The sequence below is a fragment of the Columba livia genome, chromosome 8 (assembly GCF_036013475.1).
Source record: "Columba livia isolate bColLiv1 breed racing homer chromosome 8, bColLiv1.pat.W.v2, whole genome shotgun sequence".
Classification (NCBI taxonomy): Eukaryota; Metazoa; Chordata; class Aves; order Columbiformes; family Columbidae; genus Columba; species Columba livia.
In genome coordinates, this window is record NC_088609.1 from 16,973,220 (window position 1) to 16,988,697 (window position 15,478).

The 15,478-nt window shown below is 55.3% G+C and overlaps 1 protein-coding gene across 2 annotated transcripts; it reads left to right on the plus strand.

Moving 5' to 3' along the window:
* The first annotated feature begins 836 nt into the window (after nucleotides 1–836).
* OLFML2B (olfactomedin like 2B) lies at nucleotides 837–15,456 on the plus strand. 2 transcript variants are annotated; one of them, XM_005499014.3, is made up of 8 exons: nucleotides 837–1,171; nucleotides 2,202–2,465; nucleotides 5,750–5,857; nucleotides 9,251–9,418; nucleotides 11,215–11,443; nucleotides 12,310–12,879; nucleotides 13,332–13,508; nucleotides 13,910–15,456. In XM_005499014.3, exons 1-8 carry the CDS (start codon nucleotides 1,028–1,030, stop codon nucleotides 14,509–14,511), a joined length of 2,262 nt encoding a protein of 753 aa, XP_005499071.2. In that variant the 5' UTR covers nucleotides 837–1,027; the 3' UTR covers nucleotides 14,512–15,456. The 2 variants fall into 2 exon arrangements, with proteins under 2 accessions (XP_005499071.2, XP_064928385.1); XM_065072313.1 differs by having other exon boundaries at nucleotides 12,313–12,879.
* The last annotated feature ends 22 nt before the right edge of the window (nucleotides 15,457–15,478 follow it).

Consider the following 15,478-nt stretch of genomic DNA (forward strand, 5'->3'; position numbering starts at 1 on the left):
TGAGGGAATCTCAGGTTTCATCATTAATTTAGCAAGGTCCAGACATCATCACCACAGTGCAGACACCTACGCAGTGGAGGATGCTGTGCCTGTGCTTTCCCCGGGAACAGTGCGTCCAGGACATTTCCGTTTGGCAGGAGATGCAGAAGGATATAGGACTGCCAGAGCACGGCTGTTTCCCAAAGGCATCAGCCCGAATTTCAGTAAGAATGCAGAGGTCTGCACTCATGGCTATGGGCCTGTCTTGGAAACATCAACTGCTTGTGTGACCCCAGCACACACAGTGTTACTGGAGAGCTGCAGGCATGGTGTGCCATGCTGTGCTATCAGGATGGCTTCCCCATGACCCAAAGCATGCAGAGGATGAGAGCCAGGCTGTTACCAGAGATAGGAAATGATCCAGGCAGGCTGTAAAGATGGCTTTCTGTCCCCCACCAGCTCCCTGGAAACCCCCAGGGGTGGGATGTGCAGGTTTGCTTGGTGCAGAAAGGCAATACAGGTATTTTGGGAAGATGTGCTGCGAGGTGGGTGGTGGCCCCCCCAGAGAAGCCCTTTGTGCAGGAGGTCATCACAACCTGCTTCGAGCAGATGATGCCCAGGTCCCTGCAGCCTCCCACTCCCTCCTGGCCCCAGCCTTCCCCCCGGGACAGGGCTCTCCCTTTCCCACGGAGGCAGCTTGAGCACCAGGCCCACGCACGGCCGCCGCCGCCCCGCCAGGCTAGGGGTGGGCTGCGGGAAGCCCCCGCCACGGGTGGGAAGCACCGCCCGGAGCGGCCCCGTCCCCGCCCCGCCGCCCTCTCGGCCCCGCCCGGGGGCCCGTCCCGCCGCGGAGGGAGGACCGGAGAGAGGGAGGGAGAACCGGAGAGAGGGAGGGAAGACCGGAGAAAGGGAGGGAAGACCGGAGAAAGGGAGGGAGGACCGGGGCGGGAGCCCGGCCCCGCCCGCCGCGCCGCACCTGAGCGATCAGCGGCGGCTCCGCGCCGGCCTTGGTCCTGGCCCTGGTCCCGGCCCCCTCCGCCGCCCGCCCATGGCTCGGCCGTTGCCGTTGCTGCTCTGCCTGGCCGTGCTGGGCGCCGGCTGCCGGGCAGAGTCTCCCCCCACCGGTACGGCCGGGCCCTCCGCCGAGCCGCTGCAGGACGAGGCGGACAACCAGGAGAACATCCTCTCCCAGGTATCTACGGGGGATGCGGGGCACCTCGGGGGATGCTGGACAACTCAGAGGGTACTGGGTACCCACGGCGCAGGGCTGTGCGCACCGCGGGAGGTGCTGCTGTGTGCTGCGGTACCCAGCCGGGGGATGCTGTGCACACCCTCGGTGATACTGGATGTACATGCTCGATGGTGCTGAGAGATGCTGTGCACTCGCTGGCAGTGCTGGGTGAGTGCAACTGCAGGGAGTTTTGTTATCGGGGGTACAGTGAACCCACTGAAGCACAACAGGGAGTAGTTCACAGACTCCATCCTATTGTTTCCCAGGGGGTACTTAATAAATAGGGAACTCCTTGGGAGAGGAATTGGTGGAGCCTCTTTGTGTACTGAGGGGAGGGATCCAGACTCTTTCCCCGCCAGCGGGATGCGGTGGAGGTTTCTGTTAGATTTGGCTGATTGGACTGTGTGCTATTATCTGCCCTCGGAAATGGCTAACGTGGAGACTATTGGAAACATACCGCCAAAGTTATTTTTGTGCTTGGGCTTTCAGAAGTGCTGTCTGCAAATCTCCGTAAAGGAAATTCCTGGCATTGTATGGGCCTAATCAGAAATACTGTTTCACCACCAGGTTACACTGCTTAAGGCTTTCAGTCGCCCTTTCAGCGCACCCTTACCATGTTTACCTGTGTAAAGAAATCTTGCTCAGGGTAGCAGGTGACCTAGTGGGTCTACTGGACACAGAACACTAGAAAACAGCAGGGTGCAGTTTGTATTTAAAATTCAAAGCAACTAGGTCCATTTTACACGAAGTAGAATAAAAAATACCCTGTTGGAAGAAGCCAGTTCGTATTCCCCTTGTAGGTAGGGATCATAAAGCTCTGCACTCTCTAGAAAACTTCTTGGACAGCAGATTTTGGAAGAGCTGTCCAGTTTCTTCAAGGTTCAGGGTGTCCATATTGTCCTCGTTTGGACCTTGAGGTCCAGGGTGTCCTTGTCCCTTCCTGGGGAAGCAAGGATGAGGAATTTGCTCACTGCTAGTGCTCTGTGCTCAGCTCTTAGGTGACTACGACAAGGTGAAAGCTGTGTCTGAAGGCTCCGACTGTCGGTGTAAATGCCTGGTCAGACCCCTGGGCCGTGGTGCCTGCCAAAGGATTAACGAAGGCGCTTTCAGAGCAGAGGACTTTTACACGGTGGAAACTATCACATCAGGACCCAGCTGCAAGTGTGCGTGCGTGGCCCCCCCCTCGGCCCTCAACCCTTGTGAGGGGGACTTCAGGCTGAAGAAGCTGCGGGAGGCAGAGAGCAGCGACCTGAAGGTAGGAGAGTAGCTTGAATTCAGGTGTCTTTGGGGAGGGGAAGATCTTCGGAAGCCTTTTCTTTCCGATTGTTTTCTATAAAACCTTTTTCCTAAACTTTTTTTTCCTAAAAAAAAAAAAAAAAAAAAAAAATCCTATAGTTACTTTTATATCTGCCTGTATTGTATAAAAATCAAGCTCAGCTTAAGGGATTGTTTTGAGCAGCTGCAGTCGATGATTCACTCAATTCATCCTGTGCTGCCTGGGTCTGCTGTGGCTGCCTGTGCTGGAAGCCCAGGAGGGACTGGGCTGCTCCCTGCCCTTTGTCCAGCGCTAAGTGTCCCCGGGGGGACAGATCTGCTCTGCTCCACAGCTGCCCGATCTCATTCCCATCGCACAGAAGAACTTCTGAGGATCCATGCAAAAAGCTATTTTGGGTTCTGTGGGCCTAAAGCCACTGATGCGTCAGTGTGAGGCTGTGTTACACAGTTGGCTGATGGCAGGATGGGTTTTGTTGATTTAAATGCTGCCACTTCTACACTATTTGGTATTTTATCTCTTTAGTAACATGTACCTTTTTTCCAAATGTGACAGTGTTTGTCTCATGACTTTCATGGATGCTTACTGCTGCTGGTCTAGCAGCTGGCATCAGACCCTACTGAATTTTCCGGTGTGTTACCTGTGTAGGGCAGTAGAAATCCTCCCCAACGGGTCTCTGCTTTGATCCAGCCCTGGGGAGTCCCCAGAGCAGAAGTTTGAGTGCTGGTGGCACTTGTGTGGGTGGTGATGGGACGTACCTTGGGGCAGTACTGCTGGTCCCAGCTCAGGTGGGAAGGCAGGCAGTGTGCAGGATGCTGTGGGGCAGCTTTCCTCCCTGGGCCACCACTGTGGGTTTGTTCTAATTAATTTGGAGCTTGAGGATGTGTTTCATCTTGTCTGACTGCAGACAGTTAGCATCTTCTTGTCCAAGCTCCCCTGCAGCTAGGGAAGATAAACAGGCACAGGCAGACAATCCATCATTTCAGTGAAGAAGTCCCAGTCCGGAGTTGTTTGGTGGTCCCTTGCCTGCAGGAGAAGCAAAGATGTCCCAGCTGGCCTTAGATAAGGAGCCATGAGCTCTCTGTGGTTTGGGAAGACAACACCCTCCAGGGCGGCAGAGCCACCCCTGAAGTGCCTCGGCTGGAGGCAGGCAGAGGTCCCCCACCAGCAGCTCACACCTCTCTCCCATCCCCTCCAGAGCCCATCAGCCAGCGAGAGAAGCAGAGCAAGCTGCGCCCTTGGCTCCAGCTGCCTCTTCCCACTGGGGAGCTGCTCACAGCCAGCTGTGGTGTGAAAGCTGGTCCTCTAGGAACTGGCCCAGGCTTCCCGCTCATTTTGCAAGGATCTGCAGCCAAGCGGTTTCACAAGGTTTATCCAAATACACACATGTGGGGTTTTTCTTTGCTGCGAAAGTCAAGCCATGGGAGCTGTGGAAATAGGCTGCCTTTTTCGCCGAGCACAGAGTCCCTCCTGGGGTTGGGCTCACTGGGAACAACCACCTATCGCAGGAGAAGACAGGAAAGGACACAGCTCCAGCTCTTATGTGACTCGTGAGGAGCAGCTCCTGTGCTCATCAGGGGCTGGGAGGGACAGGCAAGACCACCTCATGGTTCCTAACAGCCCCTAGGGTTTTACTCTGCTTGCTGGTCTGATGAGCCTCTTCTTGCCTGGTCCAGCAGTAGGAAGCGTGTAGAGTCAATCATGCTCTTTGTCTGTTGTGCTTTATGAAGCTGCACTGAGCCTCCCAGCTGAAGGTTTCAGTCCCATCAGTGCCTTTGATAAGGTCCCACAGGAATGAACAGACCCTCAGACAGTTGGAACCAAAGTCCACAGTGGGTAATGGGAAGGAAACAGAGTGAGTCGGTGCATGCATCAGCATGGTCTTTTGGAGAGGGACAACTTGGTATTGGCAGGGGTAGCTCAGTCTAAGATCAATTTTTTTGAAATTGGATCTTGGTTGTAGGCATGGTGTGTGTTTTGGAGGTCTGGGACACAGAATCTGTGCAAGAAGTCGGTGTTCAGGAAGATTTTGAAGCTGGTTAATAAAGTCTGCAGCCTTTGTGCATTGATGGAAATTATCCAGCCTGGAGGGAAAGTGCATGTCTCCAGTGGCTGTCTGGCAGGTTGCGTGCATTGTATTGGTCATCTCCATCCAGTCCTCGGTGGAAAGTGGATGCATAGCCATAAAACAGCCCTTGTCTTTTCATGCTGTTATTTTATCTGGCCTAACAATCTTTCCTTTGCTGTCAACTCCACAGGGTGACTGCAGAGGCTGGGGTGGAAACTCAGAGTGCTGCCAGCAGTGCTGCCTGCACTTCTCCCATGTTTATGGAGCTCTGTTGACCAGTTTGTAGCTGCTGGTAGAAAATGTCACTGCCTTGTAGTAATTCCCATGCACTGAAAATACTTCTCAGCTGCCAGGGCTGTAAGGTTTGCAGTACCATGCTGTATGTGTGGGGACATGTGTGGACATGTGGGACTGGAGAGAGCAGGTGCGTGTGGGAGCTGAGGCAGGGGATGCCCTGGGGGATAACCCCATCAGCCGGTGCCTGGCTTGGATCTGTCCTCTGCAAAATGAGCACCAGGAACTGTGCAAAATGCAGAACGAGGGTATTGCTGTCTGGATCCCAAGGACTGATGAGCAAAGGCTGATGCTGGCAGGATGCAGGGATGCAACACTTCCCACTGCAGGAAGCGGAGGAGTTAAATACAGGGCATCTCTGAAATGGGAGGCTGAAGGAGGCAGCAACATTCTGCTGACAAAGTTGTTCTCTAGGGAAGCAAAGTCTTACCAGGCTGGCACTGAATCTCAGTTGCTTCACTCTTGCATTTGTGAACATTTTAAAACTTTTGAACAAGTTTCTTCTTGTTACTGGAAAAAAAAAAAATTGGTGGCATGAACTCAGAGTTTGATGTCAAACATAGTTTTATGTGAGCTGCTGTTTGTTTGTTGCCAGTCACATCACTAGCAGGGCAGCTAAGCCTTTGGGAGTGTGAAAGAACTTGCTCAGAGCTGGCAAGGAGGGCAGTACTCTCCTTACTAATCCTCAGCACCCAAAACATGTTCTTGAACCCCAGAAGCTCTGCATGCTTTGCTCCTGACTGCAGCAGTGATGTGGCAGGGCTGTATAAGGAAAAACTGGCATTTTAATAAACTTCTTGTGCTCAGATGCATGCATTACCCTTGACTTTTCAGCTGTAAAACCCATGCAAGGCACTTTGCAGCAAGTGCCCCTGACTGATGGTGTGCTCCTTTTGCCTTACAGCTGTCCTCCATTGTCGAGATGCTGGAAAGTGCCTTTTATGGCCTGGACCTTCTGAAACTGCACTCAGTCACAACCAAACTTGTGGGTCGGGTGGAAAAGCTCGAGGAGGTAAGATAAGTCCTGCTCCACTTCAGGGTTGTTGCCTTCAGTGGGACTCGCCTCAAGTCTATCCCTTGGTACTTTTGGCACATTCAGAGCCTCATTCCTTTTGGAAGAAATGTTGATTAGCTGTTTGGCTGAAACTAAAGTAGACCAGACTAAACTCTCCAAGCTAGACCAGACCGAACTCTCCAAACTAGACCAGCCCAGGCTCCCCAAAGTTGATCTCCACTGTTCCTCACAGCAGTGCCTACTGTCTTCTGACCCTCTCACTTTCCCTCATCTCTCGTGGCCCAAACTGGGTGCAGGATCCCAGCTGTGGCCTCACCAGGACCAGCATCTCCTTGGGGTCCAAAGAGTGTGCTGTTAAGTTTTTCCTCTTCTCAGTTTTATGTCTGTGATGGTGAGATAGTTGCTCTCAACCAGGTGCTTTTGTGCTCCTTGATGTGGGGGAGAGCGGTTCAGGGTTGGTACCGGGACACGCTCACCAGGACTGCTGGTAGCCAAGGAGGTCAAATTCCTTAAGGTTAAAGTTATATATTGGGATGTGTTTAAAAAGAGCTGAGCCCTCAGCACTGCTAAAAACATAGATAAAGTACCTCCTGCTTTTTGTAAAGCAGACTTCCAGTGAAATAATTTTCACTTCCATACAGTTTAATATTTCTTTGGATAGCACAATGTAGGGTTTGCAGTTTGTTGAGCTTTGCTCAGCTATGCAGCAACAGGTTGCCAGATTAAATACTGGAGTTTTCTCCCGTGGTCTGTATCTGGGACAGTAATTCCACATTCTTTTTGGAGCAGAGCAGTCCCACTCGTTTGCAGCCAGGAGCAAAGAGGCGATGATTTATAAAGCCAAAATTCCACTTGCAAAGTGTTTCGGGAAGGCACGGCATGCTCCATCCCGGGGTCAGGAAAGAGACAGCCGAGAGGAGTGTGCTTGCCTGCGGGACTCTGGGTTTCCAAGCACAGTGATTGACCCAAAAGAGGGGAAAGGGGCTTTTGAGGTCTAAAAATAACGAAGCACCAATGTTTTTGTTTGCAATCCCACGTTCTTCCTGTGGTTTAGGATGTTCTCCAGTGGCACTGGTAGCCCTGGGTCTGGTGTCGTGTTGAGCCCTGCCCTGGGCAACCGGAACTAGTTGACTGAAAGTGATGCTGATAGACATTGTCACCTTTAAGCGGGTCAGACTAGAGTGGCATGGCCACAGTTGGTGAGCGGGGAGTGCAGATTCCTCAAAGACGTGGCTCGCGGTTGACTTGCAGGCTAAGGGAAGGTCAGCGTTGGGGTTTGGGTACTGACAAATGGCACAAGTGGTTACTTCTCTGTGCTCTTTGGTACCCAAGTGTTCCTGTCTGTTCAGCATCAGCAGTGCTGGTGGCACTTGTCTGTCTGGGCACATCATGGTGACCTGGCAACACAGCTGCTCTGCTCGCAGCCCATTGCAGTGAGGTAGAAGGGCAGAAAGCTCGGTCTGGCTGAAGTAGTTTGCCCAGAGATGGGGCAGTGAAGGTCTGAGAGGGGGGGATTCACAGATTTGGGTCTTTAATTTCCTAGAAGAGGGGCTGCAGTATCATGTAACAAGCAGCTGAAGCTGCCTGCAGGCACTCAGACGGGATGGGGAAGCACAGGAGAGGTCTGGGTGAGATGGAGATTCCCTGGTGCTGCTGGGGCAGGACAGAGCTGGTGCAGGCAGTGCAGGCAGCAGGTGTGAAACGCTTCCTGCTGCTGGCTTAGCATGTAAATTCCTCTTGAGAGGAGGATCACACTCTGCATCAGCCATGGGATCTGATACAACAGACAGCTGAAATGCTGAACAAGAGCCTGGCATCGCTTCAAAGCATCAGCCTCCCAGGTGGGCATGCTTTTGGCAGCTGCTCCCCAGCAAAGCAGCTGAGCAGCCTGAAGCAGAATCACAGACCAGGCTGTGGTGGTGCCTCCCTGCTCAAGGGGAGACAGATTTTATCCCTGAGCAGGACATAAGCCAAACATTACACTGAAAAAGTGATAAGGGTCCATGCTGTTGGAATCAGCCATTGTCCCAAAAGGAGGAGGGTGTTGAAGCTGCTTCTGCTCCTAGGAGAGCATCATGAGATCCCGTTCCTTTTCTTACTACAGCCAAACGCTTGCTGAAGAGTCCCTGTGTTACTGGACTCAGCCTTAAAATTGCATGATAAAGCTGAGACTCACAATTCCTGGATAGAGACTGGGAGTTCAGATAATCCATGGAGGGGGCTGGGGATTAACTGAGCTCAGGATGGTATTTTTGCAGACATGAGAAAGTTTGTGAGTTGTTTCCAGGATAACCAGGTATTTTATACAAAAGGTGACAGTCAAGGGACACTTGGTCTGCAGAGCTAGTGCCTTCTCCAGCAAGGCAGCTTCTCTGCTTTGTCTTTAGCTTGCAGCTGTTGCATCAGCTGGCGATTTTGAGGTCGCAGATGGAGGTCATGGTGGGCTTTAGGAGAAATTAATGGCAGGACAGATTGAAAATTAAAGATCAGGGGGAACCACCCCCACTCTCTGTGCAAAAGTGATTGATGTACCATCTATTCAAAGCAGTTGCCATTTAAGATGTAAAAGACCAAGGAGTGATGAGCAGAGACTGCAACCACTCGTTGGAGACAAGGTGTGCCTGTGAAGGGCAAAGGGGTTTACCTGCTCTGGGCTGCCTGACAAGCTGCAGCCAGCCCCGGCTCCCTCTGGGTCCGGGACAGCTCTCTGAGGGTCCCTGGTTCTTTCTGTCTCCCCAGATTCTCCCTCTCTTTAGTGAGAGTGAAGGGTGGGGAGTGGGAGCCGTCCCTGATTCAGGAGCTGCATGGCTGGGCAGTGGGGCAGGGTGGGGAGAAGAGCCCGGAGCCATGTCCCAATGCCCTGAGGAGTGTTGTTGTATCTGGAGCTGGCAGGCAGCTGGGAAAGTTCATGCTTCTCTTGCTCCAAACCAGACAAGGGGGATGCCAACCTTGAGGACTTGCCTTGGAGATCAAGCAGGCAGTGGCCAGCCAGGATGGGACCCTGCTAGGAAGGTGGGATTAATAAATGGGAGGAGAACTCACTAGTACAGGCAAAGACATAAGACTGGAACTTAAGCTTGTCTTCTCTTCCTTTTACCAGCTGGTGAGCATGGCTGAAGATGGGTGTTGAAGAACCTCTAGGCCACTCTCCTGCTCCTTGGGCCCCATGGCAAAGAGTGGGTCTGGGATGTGCACACCAGGGATGGGGTTTCTGGACCCCACTGGGGTCAGGGGCACTTTCTTAGCAACTGAAGTGCCCAGCTCCACAGAGAAGCCCAGAAGTCCAGGGTGGGAGCACAGCACTTGCTGGCTGTGGAGCAACAGTTTGGTGGCTGTGGAGCATCCCCTGTCTTTACGTGAGTGGTAAAATCTCCTCTCTTGCTTTCCTAGGGCATGTCCAGGAACTTCTCGCAGGAAGCCAACCAGGCGGGAGCCAGTGTGGAGGAGGATCCGCACCGCAGGGACAGGGAGAACTGCTCCCGCCTCATCACCAACAGCCTTGCTGACATTGAGAGCTCGCTGCAGCGGGACGCTGAGGCTGCCTATATGCACACAGAGGTACGGCCACACCGACGGTGGCATGGCTCAAGGTCACCACCAACCCAGGAGCCAGCCCAGGGGGTGTCCCTGGATGTGGCCACCAGCAGGCCACCAGCCTGGGGTCATTTTCTTCCCTGCTCCACCTGACCCTGTTTCTGTGTCTCCGGCTCCAGCCTGCTTCTCGGCACAGCCCAGCTGCTGCCAGGATGGAGGAGGAAAGAGGAGCAGGCTGCTCCCCGGCCTCCCTCCTTCCCGCGGGGCTGTTGGGTTTTGAGGTCAGTGGCAGCTGTGCTGCTCGGAAAGAGTGATGTCATTGTGGGGCCGGCTGGGAAGCGCTGGGAAATGCGGAGCCTTTGATTAGCAGGGCTTGGGGGCTCGGTGGAGGGACAGCCTGTCGCCCTCCCTCCCTCTCAGGCAATTACCCCTCCCCAGCCAGCGCCTGGGCCTGGCTGGCTCCGGGCAGAGATTTGGGTGTCCCACTGGCTCCAGTGCCCAGCCCCACACCACGGGGGTCCCTGTGGGGTCTTCACAGCGTGGGGACATCCTCTGCTCAGAGGAATGGTTTCTGGAGGGGTAAGAGGGGTATTTTGGGAAAAGGCTCACCCAGCGTGTCCTGACCCGCTTTCTGCCTCGGTGGTGCAATCTAGGGTGGCCTGACACTGCTTTGGACCATGCTGGGTTGCTCTGGGTTGCTGCTGGAGCATCCTGCCTTCAGGGCAGGAGGAGGTGTCTGGGGAAGGGGGAACAGTTGCTGCATCATTTCCAGCTCCAAAGAGGGGTGCTCAGCTCCTGAGGACAGCCCACACGTGGGCCTCCTGGCACCAGGACCAGACATTGTGTCCTATGCAGAGGTGGGCTCCATGAGACCTGGTGGGGACAAGGGGGGACTCCCAGACACGCTGGGGGTCAGTGGATGGGGAAACGGCACTGGCTGTGATGTGCCAGCGTGCTGTGCTCAGGGGTCTGTACCCCATGGCAGAGGGTGTCCGAAAACGCTCCCAGCACCTCGCCCCCAGCTCCCCAGGCCGTAACTTGAGCAGGAGCTCCGCTGCCCGCTGGAGAGGAGCCAGCCTGGCCAGGCAGGAGAGCAAACGTGGGGCTTTTATTACCCCGAGTGACCTCATTTCCCAGTGTTCCTCTTTTCTCGCTGTTAATTGCAGCAGGGCTGCAAAGGAACCCTGGGACTGTCTTCTCAGCCAAACGGGCAGCACTTCAACCTTTGGGCTGTCTTTCCGATTTCCTTTAACAAGATGAAATCCTTCAGGCATGAGCTGTGGCAGCTGGTGGCTGCTTCAGCGTGGGGTTCCTGGTCCCTATCCAGGGGGTTCCCAGTCCCTGTCCTGGGGGTTCCCAGCCCTGCTGGGAAGGTGTCTTCAGCCTCTCTGCTACACCACAGCTGGGTGCATGCTGCATGTTCTCTAGGGACCAGCTACCGGCACCAGTCCCTGGTGTGCAAGGGGGTGTCTGGTGAGTGGACATGCAAGCGGTGGTATCCGGGGATGTACCTTTCTAATGCCCCCTCAGGTTTCCCTGGCTCTGCTCACACATCCTGCACCCCACTTCCCACAGCTGGTGCCTTACTAAGCACTGGGTCCTGGGTTTGCAGATTGGCATGAAGGTCAAGTAGAGGCAATGCTGCTGATCTGCTGCCCCTACTGTGTCCTGGAGCATTTCCCTGGGCTGAGGGTGACCTTGAGAAAGGAGGAAGGACAGAGCATCCTACCCAGTGCTCGGATGGCCAGCCTCACCTGCCCTGTCCCCCAAAACTTGGCCGTTCTGACCCATCCTGTAACAACTTCCCGCATCTCTTCCAGGGCAGGTACGAAGAAAGATTCCTGAAAGATGAAACCATCTCCCAGCAGATCAACTCTGTTGAGTCCCTCCCGGAGCTGCACCTCTCTCCAGAGGATGAGAAGCCCAAGCAGCTCTTGCAGAGGAAGCTGCATGTGAGGAGCCGGCCTCCTTCCAAGCCCACCATCGTCCGAGGGGTCACCTACTACAAAGCTCAGTCCACCGAGTCAGAGAACGACATCGAGGAGCAACGTGAGTTGGGTTTGCAGCCGTGTCTGGTGGGATGACTGGCTGCATCCTGTAGTAAAACCAGCATTAACCCCCATATCCTGCCTTGTCCCCTTGGAATGCATGGGCAAAGCCCGTTTGGGGTCACCTCGGGGAGGAGGGCTTGGAGGGGGTGACAGATGGGAGGATCTGTACCTCACTGCTGTGCAGCCTTTGGGGCCTGTGGGAGGGAGTTGCGCAGCATTGTTATACATGGAAAATTCCTGGGAGCTAAGGACATAGGTCACTGCTTTGGCTTAAAATGCCCAGCACCAACACTTTTCCAGAAGTAAATGCAGGTTTATTACATATGTTATTCCTGCAAATCCGGCTGCCTGATGGCATCCCGGGAGGTTTGTGTGGCATCCCGGGAGGCTGGGGTGGTGGAGGCAGCTCGGAGCTGTGGCTGGCTCATGAGACCCCTGAGACGAGGAGGAGCACAGGGCACCCATGTTGGCTGGAAACCTGAGTGGTCCCCACGATGCTCCTGCTTTGGCAGCTGGGTTGGGTGGGTGGGATCTGCCTGGGCGCTGCAGCTGTCTCCATCCTGCCCCATCTCTGGGAGCTGGCAGGGTGCAGTCACTCTCCATCACCTCCCACTCCACTCGGCCTGAGATGGTGGACATGGATGTGATGAGGTCTCACCGACCTCCTAATGTGAGCACCATCAACCCCTGCTCATTGTGCAGCTCTTTTCTGGCTGCAAATTAAGAGGACAATTGCATGGATTTAGTATGAGAAAGTCTGGAGATGCAGGCAGAGGAGCCAGAGCAGTGGGGCAGGCAGAGAGGGGCCTTAGGGGACCTGCTCCCTCTTGCTGTGGAGCTGATGCCTGTGCCTGTGTTTGGCAGCAGACGAGCTGTTCAGCGGGGACAACACGGTGGACCTGCTGATCGAGGACCAGCTCCTGAGGCCCAGCCCCAGGGCTGGCAAGGGCATGAGGAAGCCCTCCCCGGTGGGATGGCCACCCATGCCTGGCAGCGACGCCACCACCCCGCCAGCTGCCGACACTGCCGCCACGGCCACCGTGCCTCTGTCCCCTGCCACCTCCATGGGCCCCACCCTGGACCCCACTGCTGTGAGCCGGCTGACCCCCACCCCAGAGACCACGACTGCCCTGCTGGGGCTGGCAGAGGAGGGGACCTCACAGCTACCAGCAGCCTTGGCCAGCACAGTGATGGCCACAGCCACAGAGAGCATGGCCACAGCTACGGAGAGCCTGCCCACAGCCACCACTGCTGTCCCCAGCCCTGCCATGGCCACGACTGCTGGGACCTTGAGGGACATGACAATGAGCCCTTCCCTGGAGAGCAGCCCAGGAGCGTGGGAACAGGCGAGCACCCCTGCCACACCAGTCAGCCCCACCATCCCTGCCACACCAAAGCAGGCACTGGAGGAGGAGGACATCAGGAACATAATTGGTGAGTACCTGCGTGTCCTGCACCGATCCAGCTGTATGCGGGGGGGCTGAGCGTAGAACACCTTGATTTGGTCACAGGTGGAATGTGTCATGGAGGTGGTGGCTGGATAGCACTTTACTGGGGCACCAGCTTTACTCATCTGTTAACTCTGGAACCTACTGTAACCTCCTCCTAGTTTGAAGGGCTGGGCAGGGGAGAAAGAGGCCTCCCTGGGGATGGACCCAAGACAGGCAGCAGCCTCTGCTGGGACAGGGACATGGCTGAGGCTGTCGGGGATGTTTGCAGAATCTGGCCGGAGCTGCTAGGCCTTGTGAGGCTGAGCCCAGGCCGAGGCAGCGGGGGTACCTGCTGGTGGGGCTGGAGTGGGGGTGATGCCCGCACACTCCCAGCAGGATCAGGGAGAACATGGCCACCCTTACTTGGGCCTTACAAGCCTTTCTCTGCCTGTGCAGGGCGCTGCAAGGACACGCTGTCCACCATCTCAGGGCCCACCACCCAGAACACCTATGGACGCAACGAGGGGGCCTGGATGAAGGACCCCCTGGCCAGGGAGGAGCGGATCTACGTCACCAACTACTACTACGGTAACACGCTGGTGGAGTTCAGGAACCTGGACAACTTCAAGCAAGGTGGGCTTGCGTCATCCCCGATGCTGTGCCGGCCATCGCTTGGCTGGTCCAAGTAGCGTCCCCATTCCCTGGGAAGCCGCACTGTGGGGGACCTGCCCCCCTTGGACACCTGTACCTGGTGTGTGGGGTTCAGAGCATGGGGCAGGTCAGGCTGCCTGTGGTGGCACTGGACATGCTTGTCACCACGCCAGCTTGTGGCTGTGGCCAGGCAGGGAGTGCAGGCAGGACTGGGGGCAGGGGGTGCTGGCAGCAGGGCCACCAACCCCAAAGCTCTAGGTGAACATGCTTTAGCAGGTGGGTTGGACTAGATGATCTCCAGAGGTCCCTTCCAGCCCCAACCATTCTGTGATTCTGCGAAAGCAAAGGGAAGGTCTCACCAACAAGGTGTCTCCACCCCGCAGGTCGCTGGAGCAACTCCTACAAGCTCCCATACAGCTGGATTGGGACAGGACACGTTGTCTACAATGGTTCCTTCTACTACAACCGAGCCTTCACACGCAACATCATCAAATACGACCTTAAGCAGCGGTACGTGGCCGCCTGGGCCATGCTGCACGACGTGGCCTATGAGGAGTCCACCCCGTGGCGGTGGCGAGGCCATTCGGACGTGGACTTTGCTGTAGATGAGAACGGCCTGTGGATCATCTACCCGGCCATCAGCTATGAGGGCTTCAACCAGGAGGTGATTGTGCTGAGCAAGCTGAACGCAGCCGACCTCAGCACCCAGAAGGAGACAACGTGGCGGACGGGGCTGCGGAAGAACTTCTACGGGAACTGCTTTGTCATCTGCGGGGTCCTGTATGCAGTTGACAGCTACAACAAGAGGAATGCCAACATCTCCTATGCCTTTGACACACATACCAACACACAGATCATCCCTCGGCTGCTCTTTGAGAATGAGTATGCCTACACCACGCAGATAGACTATAACCCTAAGGATCGCCTGCTCTATGCCTGGGACAATGGGCATCAAGTCACCTACCATGTCATCTTTGCCTACTGAGACCCACCCTGCCACAGTGGGGCACTGCAAGCCAGGGGCCACCAGCACCTTTTATTATTATTTTTATTGTTATTTTGTACAAATCAAAGAGTAAATGATACGTTTTGTTTCAAGCTCTTTTTTTATGGTGGATTGTAGATCAATCCCCACGCCAGAACCCCCCCCTTTGTTTTTGCTGTAACTTTACTTTTTTTCCTTCCCGTGGGGAGGGTTTTGGAGGGCAGACCTGGCTCTCCCGCCTGTAGAGGAGGAGGTGGCTGAGATGCTGCTCTCCTGATGAGGTTTTTAGCCAAAGATGGTCAGCAGGAGCCCCAGAACCTGGTGCGAAGCTGGCCTTTCTGCTGCAGGCACCAGATCGCAGCAGGATACTGATGTCCGTCTGCCCTGATGGAGGGCGTGCGTGTCCCATGGGGATGTCCCATCTCTCAGGACCATCATCACAGCCGATGGCCAGCAGGCCCTTCGGAGATCCTGCTGTACAATGGGGCTGAGAGTGCAGCTCTGGCAGCCCCTGGTGCTGGCACTTATGCTGAGGACTGTCCCCTCTGGCCGCAACTCTGCCCTTTGCAACCTGCTCTGGGAGGCTGGGCACACCCCCAGCCCTGACTCCCATCTGGGGCTATCTGGCAGCAGGAGGGGGACATTGTAAATGCGTGTAGATGGCTTTTGTTTGTTCATTTTGTAACCTGAAACAGTCCCCTATGGCATTTGCTGGGTGAAGGCTCTGCTCAGCCAGGTGTGGGGTTGCCTGGTCAGGGAGCTGTGGGGCTGGGGGGGCCCTCAGGGCTGGGGGAGCCCTTGCTCCCCATCCTGCTGCCACTCCAGCTCCTGCTGTGTCTCCTGTTGGCTTTCGGGAACCCCTCGCTGCGGCATTGCCCCTGTCCTTCACCCAGCAGAATCTTGTATTTACCTGCTGTCCATAATAAAAGATCAAGTACCGGTGCAGCTGTTTGGGGCCTTCTTTGGG

Excerpts from the sequence above, each read along its gene's own strand:
- OLFML2B (XM_005499014.3), top strand. The coding sequence starts at position 1,028 with ATGGCTCGGCCGTTGCCGTTGCTGCTCTGCCTGGCCGTGCTGGGCGCC. Across the intron at positions 1,172-2,201 it reads AGGAGAACATCCTCTCCCAG|CTCTTAGGTGACTACGACAA; the intron begins GTATCTACGGGG and ends CTCTGTGCTCAG. Across the intron at positions 13,509-13,909 it reads CCTGGACAACTTCAAGCAAG|GTCGCTGGAGCAACTCCTAC; the intron begins GTGGGCTTGCGT and ends TCCACCCCGCAG.